This window comes from Branchiostoma floridae, chromosome 6, assembly GCF_000003815.2.
Source record: "Branchiostoma floridae strain S238N-H82 chromosome 6, Bfl_VNyyK, whole genome shotgun sequence".
Taxonomy (NCBI): domain Eukaryota; kingdom Metazoa; phylum Chordata; class Leptocardii; order Amphioxiformes; family Branchiostomatidae; genus Branchiostoma; species Branchiostoma floridae.
In genome coordinates, this window is record NC_049984.1 from 1,634,896 (window position 1) to 1,644,343 (window position 9,448).

Below are 9,448 nucleotides of genomic sequence, written 5' to 3' on the forward strand. Positions count from 1 at the left end.
AGGAGGGGCCAATGTCTTCTTCTATCATTCGGGATGGCCCATTTGAAAGGAGGGGCATTTGGAATAATTCATACAAAAACTATACGATACAACGTAAAAAAGAGCACAAACAAAATGGCAACCAAACTCGACATGTTATTATTTGGTGACAATTTTATCAATTTCACTTCAATGATGTTTTCATTTTTAACCCATATGACCTGACAAGTGTCAAAAAATGTGGAACTGTCTTGTCGTCTGCAACTTTGGGATAGTCCATTTTAAGAAGGGAGAACCCGTTGCGTGTATTATTTCCTTTCGCAATATTCAAAGAGATAGAATTTGAACAGAATCAAAAAGAAACCACGATATTAGACAGATTTATAGTCAATTTAGTAGTCTGGTATTTTATCTACAACCATACATGTACTTTGAAATTCCCGCCAAATCTTCATAGGTTTGACGTTCCTTGAGGACAAGTGTACATTACCATGGGTGGCTCTTGCAGCTTGACATAAGTGCACAGCATACAAGTGGCAGTATCGTTTCATAATCAACTTTTGATATACATTGAGCATCAAAACAATATAATATTGATATCATAAAAGTATTTTATATTCATTTTGCTCATACATTGGGAGATGCATCTAGTGGAATTTATGATAAACATACCGGCACTGTTTACATTACAGTAGCCAGCTAAAATCACATGATTCTCACGTAGACAACCAAGGATGGGGCAAGAATTAGGTTAGACAAATGTAAGCCTTTCTGTTCAAATAGGTACGCGTGAAAAACCTACCAAACACCGTCCTATACTTTCGCTATTACCGCCAAACTTCTGGATCGTGAGATGACGGGCTTTCGGCGTCGCCTGCTCCTGTTTTTCCTGCTTGTCGCCCCGCCAACTTTGCTGTACGCCAAGCCGACGGGGTGGGAGGGGGGCGGCAACAAATATGTACGGAAACAGCAACCGGTACCTCACAGATCGCCAGTGGTTCTCAGTAAGTACCGAGACGTCTGTGTCCGATTCAAGTCTTAAGGTTACAAACCTTGGTATCAAGATAAGATTTTCAGTCTTCCATACTCCATACGTAAAGACTGAATTATGCTAAATAAGTAAGGTTTAACTACATTATACTATGAACGTGTTACCTAACTTTTGGTGACGTAACGTAAACATAAACAGGAAGATGTTCAGGTTTTGTAGATAACGATGCTACAGATAATATCCTTTCTAGACAAAGTCAGCATTATTCTGTCTTTGTAAACCACGTTTTTGATGTCATTTGTATGGAAATTTCTGATTTTTTGTTGTTGTTGACATGTTGGTCAGTTGAAATATGATAGGTGTATCTTGTGACTGGAAATAGTATACTATTATCCCACGAATAAGACTACAACCTGCCTAAGTGAGTAGATCATGTGCTTACACTGTAATCAGTGGTGTATCAGCGGCATGTTTGTCCCAGAACCTTGAGGGCCAGGGTTTGAATCTCCTGATTTGCTCTGACAAGTGCCCTGGGAAAGCCTCTTTACACAAGTTTCCTCGTTTCACTCAGATGAAAATGAGTACCTATAGTACATTTGTAGTTTTGGTTAGGGCCATCCCTCTGATAGGAGGTCTGGTGTTTGAGGAGAGCCACACCTCAAGAATTTTAAAGAATCCACCACATACAAATGTATATTGAAGAGAGTAGGGGTCCTTCCCAGTGTGAGTAGATAAAATAATCTGTCCAGTCTGTATTCTTTGACACAAACCTGGTGTGTTACACCATAATGCATTTCACCAGGTATGCAATACTAACAAGCGAACACCTCCAGTTTGTGATGTATTAGATAAAGCAAACTATTCTCATTCTGTTATAATTTTACCAAGGACAACTTACATTTGATCTGTCATGACAGGGTATTGTTTCATCCGCACATATACAAACTATATATAAGATTAAGAGTTAAACAGTAAAAAGCATGCTGTAGGTAATAACTAATGTAGGGGTGGCCTTTTTTTCTGTACCAGGTGTGATCATACATACTTATTTTACATGATTCCGTTTTCGAATGTAATGCATTGCAGGTGATTAGTAAGTCCTTGTAAGTTGTCATACCGGCTATGCAGGTACAAATACGCATCTACTTATACTGTAAGTGTAATTACATGTAATTTGTCATTCCCCATGAGAACATACATGCATACATGTGCAGACAGATGTGCATACAGCATGGGTCATCACATGTCAGGCTGGTGTTGGTCAGATGATCACACTGTAGTTTGGACTTTAGGCAGCTGTTAGTGTTACTCTGGGTCAGGACTCAGGGTCAAATCAGTGCTAAATTTAGCCTAAGTTAAACTGAAAGCACTCAGCATCTCAGCCTCGCTATTTAATCAGGATAAAAGGCACTTGGGTGATATTCTAGTAATAGTAGTATGTTCTAGCTGAATTGTTTTTTCTTTAGAATGTTCCCAAATTCAGTAACATTATGACTTGACAGCTCGTATAGAGTGTAAGAGTACTGCACAATTAAATAGTGTAGAAATCAGACAAGGGCTGTCCTAATGGTATGACTGGTAGAGACAGACATTCAAAGACAGGTCAAGACACAGAGTTGCTTAAAATGATGATACCCATAGTATCTGTGTTTGTAATACATTTGTTTAGTACGTGCAGCAGACTATCCCAGCATATGATTGGCACTGTCTTTAAAATTAGATCTGTACATTTGGCAGCTAGCACACCATGTACATGTACCTAACATGAAACAACTTGAAGAAAGACTGGTTTCTCTAACTTGTGCACAACCGATCTGTTATTCAACTTATTGCCCACGCGCCCAGCATATGACCAGGGCTACCCCATCATGCTGGCCAAAGGTAGGCGATCACCCCACCTTAAATCAACAAGTGAGAGTGTATCAGGGAAAGGTCGGCCTGATAAGGTAGGCAAACAGCACAAAAAGAAAAACATCCTGCTGTCTGTGTCTGTGTGTAGGTGTATTACTATCGGTATAACCGTAAGGCTGAGCCTGATAGCTAAGGATATGAATCATACATGGTACAATGTAGGGAAAGCAAGGAGCAACTCTCTCCTTCACAGCAATTTTACGTACAAACACCTGCTAATGTAACTTTCAACAAACATCATCTAAACCACAAACACTAGGTCACACAGCATCAGCCAGTCCAGAGAAGCCTACTGACAACAGTAAGAGGATATAAACAGCAGTAGATAAATACGCTGATTAAACAAACTTTACAAAAGACAAGAAAGGGCTAGCAACACATAACTAAGAACATATTCAGATACAGCAAGGAAGCTTGCTGCCTTGTCTGCTACAAGTTCCAAACTTACACAAGGGTCTGAATTTACATGTAAGAACAAATATGTATAGATAAAGCCTGCTGAGGCAGACGCAGGGTCTTTCTCCCAGTACAAAACTGAACTGGGGAGGCACCTGCTGCATTGAATTGCCCCCATGCTGGTTACATCCTTGTTTTTATGTAAGTATACTAAATTCACTTGTCGTTTGCACACACAAATGAGTTGTTTATGTTCCTTTGTGTATTTTGCTGGTCACTTTATTGCTAACACTGTGCTTAAAATCCCTGTAATTGGAGCTAAGCAGTATTGAAAGAAGAAGAAACCCTAGAGGAACTTTTGTCTTTCCTCTGAGTCCCTGAACAAGCCTTCCTCCCCACACTACTTTTGCGACAAGGCTACTACAAATCATAGAGTGATGGCCCACTATACTAAAATGCACTAGTAAGAACCCTGCCTTAAGGTTCCGGGTCGGAGTTCAAATCTGACCGGAGTTGACGTAATGATGTAGTAATAGGCCGGAAGTGCGCTGGTGTCTCCCTAACTTTTGCTCCCTATTGCTTGGTGATCGTTTTAGCTGAGCATAGATTTGTCGTATTTCCTGAAAAGCCCGTGGGTTGTATTATTTTTGTGCGAGGAGTAGTTGGTCGGCCAGCGAAACCGTTTTTGTATTAGTCCGCTGCAACAGTGATGCAGTTTTTTCGCCTGATGACCCAAATAGCATTGTTTTTCATGCGATTTCGAAGAAATTACGTCATCGGAGATTGCAAAAAAGTTATCACATGGAATTTTTTTATTTTCATTTTACAAAAACATGAAGAATTTAGCTTTTCTACCACGTAGGCCGTTATCCTGGGAAAATTCGTTTTTTCCAAGCAGCTTCGATCAAAAAAGCGTCAAAAAATGATAATTTTCGGGTCCAAAATTAAAATTTTATTACATATTCTACCCGAAATAAAGAGGCAACAGATGATACCAATAGGTTTGTCGGAAAGAGGCAGTAAACGGCTTTCCACCATATTGATTAAGTTTCGCGTCCTACGTTTACTAGCAGAACTGTAGCCCTTCGGCCTGAGGCTGTCCGCCAACATCCGAAATCGTGAAAGAAACTCCGGTCCAAGACCTTACAGTCTAGTTAGAGTGATTTTTTGTTTCTTCCCCAGTCCCAGGAGACGGAGGTTCCCAGCTCGAGGCCAAGCTGAACAAGCCGTCCTCCCCGCACTATTTCTGCGACAAGACAACGGAAGACTACTTCGACCTGTGGCTGAACATTGAGCTGCTGCTGCCCTACGTGCTGGACTGCTGGGTCGACAACATGAAGTAGGTATCACACCCGGGTTTCACATGGGTATCACATAGGGGTTTCTTGCATACATGAACCTGTGGCTGAATATCGAGCTGCTGCTGCCCTACGTGCTGGACTGCTGGGTCGACAACATGAAGTAGGTTTCACACCAGGGTTTCACATGGGTCTCACAGAGGGGTTTCTTACATACATGAGCTTGCAGGCTCGTATAGAGACGACTTCTTTGACCTGCCTGGCACAGAATGGCTCCTTGACAGCTGGGTTGACAACATGATGTAGGTTTCACACCAGGGCGTTACGTGGGTCTCCCACAGGTGTTTGATATGCCATATCAGAGCAGAGCCACACCTTTAGCATGGTAAAAACACCTTAGGTTAGGATATGCAAAGCAAACAAACATGTGACATGGGTGTCAAACAGCTGATGATAATCAATGTAGATACACAACTAGGAATTACTGTAAATACAGAAATGTTCACGGTGGATTAATGTTCGCGGTTTTCGCGGTTACCACTTCACCGCGAATTTAAAACCACCGCGAACATTTTTCTATAATGGTATTAGGCTGCAGTCTATGGTGTTACCGCGAAATTAAATCCACCGCGAAAAGTCCCTTTTCCCGCTACCGCGAAATTGAATCCCCGCGAACTTAAATGCATTTACAGTACTTTGTGTTAACTGACAGTCTTGGCATTAACCAAAATGTAAAGGTTGTCAACCAATCAATCCCAAACCTGAGCAAATTTCTTGGTTCTTTATGTGATAATGATATAAGTTAAACTTTAAAGAAAAGAGTAAAGTTTGCTGATGCCTTCCCCTCCTCCCCAGACTGCTGTATCACAAAGAGAACAATACTGTATCCAACAACGTGGGAGTGGACATCCGAGTGCCGGGGTTCGGGGACACGGAGACGGTTGAGTGGCTGGACGTCAGTCATGCCAGCATCAGTGAGTAGCAGGCTTTAGATTTAACATCAAATCAGGGCTGTCTCTGGTATCAACAAGCCGAGGTCATATTCCCTTCAAAACTGCGAAACCTTGTACAGAAAGCTAATCTACTGTACTCTGAATGAGGAAACTGCCAACTGCCCCCCCCCCCCCCCCACTGGGAAGCCAGGCTGATCAGAAACACAGAGGCATGACCAACTGTCTGTGCCCAACTGTTGGTTGGAAGATCACAACTTTTATACATCATGCTTATGTGGTGCAATGATGTCACAGCATCTCTCCCAGAATATTGGTATGCAACGCCATAGGGTTGATTGAACTAACAATGTAAAGAAAAAGTAGGAAAAGCTACTTTTTGTTTTGTTCAAATCTTACATAGCATAGCTTTAATTTTAAAGATTGCATTGTTTTTAAGTTGCACATAATTTTTGTGACATTTCTCAGGTTCATACTTCACCAACATAGCAGAGGCGCTGGTTAAGGCAGGGTACACCCGAGGGGTGGCCCTCCGCGGAGCACCCTACGATTTCAGGATGTCACATGTAAGTCTCTATTGTGTCAACCCATGGTTTGGTTGTTTTTTTGTGTGTTTTTCGCCTTTTTCTAAACCCCTATGGTTCAACCCACGTTTCTCTTAAGCAGCCAGCTTGCAGGTATTTGACAGAATCTTAATTGTTGCTAATGACTGACAAAAACATAGATTCCATACTCTTGTTGTCAATGTTTTTATGACAAGATTAGAATTAGTCATATCAAGTCAAAGGCTTTAATTTGACAAAGTCATCTTTTGCTGTGGAACGACATACTGTAAATGCAGAAACTTTCGCGGTGGTTTTATGTTCGCGGCTTTTGCTGTGGCCACTTCATCACAAACTCAAACCACCATGAACATTTTCCTTCTGTCTTCTGCATACAAAACACATGTCATAAGTATACATGCAGTAGCACCACCATGGTAGCTAGACTTGCTTCATAGATCTGCCGACGGATATATCAACTCATTTTCCCCCAGACCAACAAGACGTGGACTTCCCCATGTTTAAAGCAGCAACTATTAACTGTACATGTATGGCAACAGCACCACCATGGTCATGCTTTATCAATCTAGTATCCTTGATCTCGTTTCCCCCCAGACCGACTGAATGTGGACTTCCCCATGTTTAAAAATCGATTCTTAAGCGCACGTGAAGTAGCACCACCTGGTAGCTAGACTTTCTTCATTAATCTGCCGACTAATTCATGGACTCGTTACCCCCCCAGTCTTCCCCATGTTTAAAGCAGCAACTGTTGAGCGTACATGTACATGTGTGGCAACAGCACTACCATGGTAGCTTGGCTTGCTTTTTATTGGCTTGCTTTTTAATCTATTGATCTTGTTTTCCCCAGACCGGCGAGACGTGGACTTCCCGATGTTTAAACAGCTGATCGAGGAGACGTACTACAAGAACAACAACAGCCGGGTGGTGCTGGTGACCCACAGCATGGGGGGGCCGTACGGGCTGCTGTTCCTCAACAACATGGACCAGCCATGGAAGGACAAGTTCATCAAGTCCATGGTCACCCTGGCAGGCCCCTGGGGAGGGGCGGCCAAAACTCTGCGGCTGTACATCTCAGGTACTGATGTCTTAGAGGAAAGGTTTCTCGCTATTTTAAGAATAGAAGATGCTATGCCTTACAGAAAAGTTTCTCGCTATTTAAAGAATAGAAGATGCTATGCTTTACAGAAAAGTTTCTCGCTATTTAAAGAATAGAAGATGCTGTGCCTTACAGAAAAAGTTTCTCGCTGTTTTAAGAAGGATTTCATGACATTTAGCTCTTAACTGTTCAAGAGCAACACCTGAAAAATCTGTTGCGTATTAGTTTCGCTGTCCCATAAGTTAAGGTGTCACTTTGGTCACGTTGATGAGAGTATGACGTAGATGAAAACTAAAACATATTGTTTTTAAAAGATGACTCTGATTTTCAAGTTTCAGCGCTGCTCATATCCGTTGCTAAAGTTTCGAATTTTTGGTAGGATTTACGCTCTTCAGTCACAAAACAAGCATACACCCTGTGACTGTACGCAAGCTACTTCATGAACTTAATAACAAACAATGTCTTCATTTCCAGGAGACAACCTGGGAATCTACGTGGTGAACCCGTTGTCGCTCCGACCTGAGCAGCGCTCGTTCCCTAGCAGCGCCTGGATGATGCCGTCCCCGTTGCTATGGGATACGAACGAGCCCCTGGTCTTCACGCCGGACCGTAACTACACCATCGGCGACTACGCCGCGCTGTTCGATGACCTTGAGTATGAGCAGGGATGGCTGATGAGGAAGGACGTGGAGGGGCTCATCGGAGACCTGACACCGCCCGGAGTGACGGTCCACTGTCTGCACGGCAACAAGGTCTGTGTCATACATCTTATTTTTAACTGCCTCTCTAATGACCAGGAAAGAAAAGAGTTATTTGAAGAGGCCTTCAAAACCCACAAAAATTTCCAAACCTTTACTGATGAACACAACCCACTCATCATAGCAAAAGTGGGACACTTCGTCTTTCACTGCTTCCAGAAAGAAGTCAAACCCCAAATACTTCGTTCGTAGCTCTCAGCAGTCCATAGTATTGATAGAATAGTCACCCGTTTCCTCTTCTAACCATTGTTATCTATACCAAAGTCTTTTATCTTATGTATGTTTACCACATATTCTGTATGTTCCATGTTGCAATTAGCCCTCGGGGGAGAACTTGCAAATAAACTCTCATTATTCTTGTGCTTTTCAAGAAATAAACACATTTCTACTAAAGTCACAAAACCCACTTGTCAGTAACAATGGGGGATTATGCATTAGGCAATGACGGGAAAAGGTCATTGTCGTTGTCTTTATTCCTATGCTTGTCATTGTCACTTGAAAGTTCATCATACAGTATGTGTTGGTAGAAGTCATTTGGGATCAAAGTTAAACCGCAACAGCAACACACGCAAAAAATGGACTGAAGCCCATTCATTCATTCAAACATTCATTCTTTGATTTATTCGTTGATTCATTTATTCATTCATTCATTCACTTAATTTTTTTTCTAATTTTGCTAGGGTACAAAATAGATCTCAGGCCACGGCCTGTTTTTCAGGTGTCCCTGGACACATACTTTCATTCCTTCATTCATATATTCATACATTCATATACTGTAAATGCATTTAAGTCTGCAGGGATTTAATTTCGTGGCAGAGGGAAAATGGAGTGTCCGCGGTGCTTTTGAATTCGCGTTAGCGCCATCCCGCAAACGGTAGTAGCGTACTGTATTATGAATATTCGCGGTGGTTTTAAATGCGCGGTTCAGCGGCCACTGGGAAAACTGCAAATATAAAACCACCGCAAAAGTTTCTATATTTACAGTATCCATTCCTACGTTTCAGGTGAAGACGCCACACCAGTTCTCCTACACAGCGAAGGAGTTTCCCGACCTGCAGCCCACTGTGATCTACGGAGACGGGGACGGAACGGTCAACCTGAACAGCGCGCGGGGGTGCCTCCGGTGGCGTGACCAACAAAAACAGCCCGTTTTCTACAAGACGTTCGAAGGGGCGGAGCACATGAAAATCCTGGCCAACCAGACGGTCATCGAGTACATCAAGGATGTCGTGTTCAGCCCGGACGTGAGCGACTTGTGACTAGAGCGGGAGAGAGACGCAGTGGCGGTACCCGGGATGCGGGGGTTGGAACGGTTCCTGGGAGGTTCCAACATGCTCCTGTGTGTGTGTGCTCTGCAGAGTGCCGTGGTGTTACTCCTGGTGTCCCTCTGTCTGGCCAGGAACAGGAACCAGACAGTCCGGAAGGCAGTACTGCTGAGGAAGGCACACAGATGACGTCTGATTTTATACATCCTTCTACGCAGGGACATCCAACAGCAAAAGCGCC

General features: G+C 42.8%; 1 protein-coding gene across 1 annotated transcript; it reads left to right on the forward strand.

The window, feature by feature from the left end:
* The first annotated feature begins 675 nt into the window (after window positions 1-675).
* On the forward strand, window positions 676-9,448 carry LOC118417415 (phospholipase A2 group XV-like). Its single transcript, XM_035822974.1, has 8 exons — window positions 676-983; window positions 4,460-4,616; window positions 5,431-5,549; window positions 5,994-6,176; window positions 6,683-6,693; window positions 6,881-7,163; window positions 7,659-7,936; window positions 8,947-9,448. The coding sequence occupies exons 1-8, from the start codon at window positions 833-835 to the stop codon at window positions 9,199-9,201; spliced, it is 1,437 nt and encodes a 478-aa protein (XP_035678867.1). The 5' UTR covers window positions 676-832; the 3' UTR covers window positions 9,202-9,448.

Bases quoted from the DNA above. Each gene is read 5' to 3' on its own strand.
- LOC118417415 (XM_035822974.1), top strand. From the start codon at position 833: ATGACGGGCTTTCGGCGTCGCCTGCTCCTGTTTTTCCTGCTTGTCGCC. The intron at 984-4,459 runs GTAAGTACCGAG...TTTCTTCCCCAG, and splicing joins CAGATCGCCAGTGGTTCTCA to TCCCAGGAGACGGAGGTTCC. The intron at 7,164-7,658 runs GTACTGATGTCT...CTTCATTTCCAG, and splicing joins TCTGCGGCTGTACATCTCAG to GAGACAACCTGGGAATCTAC.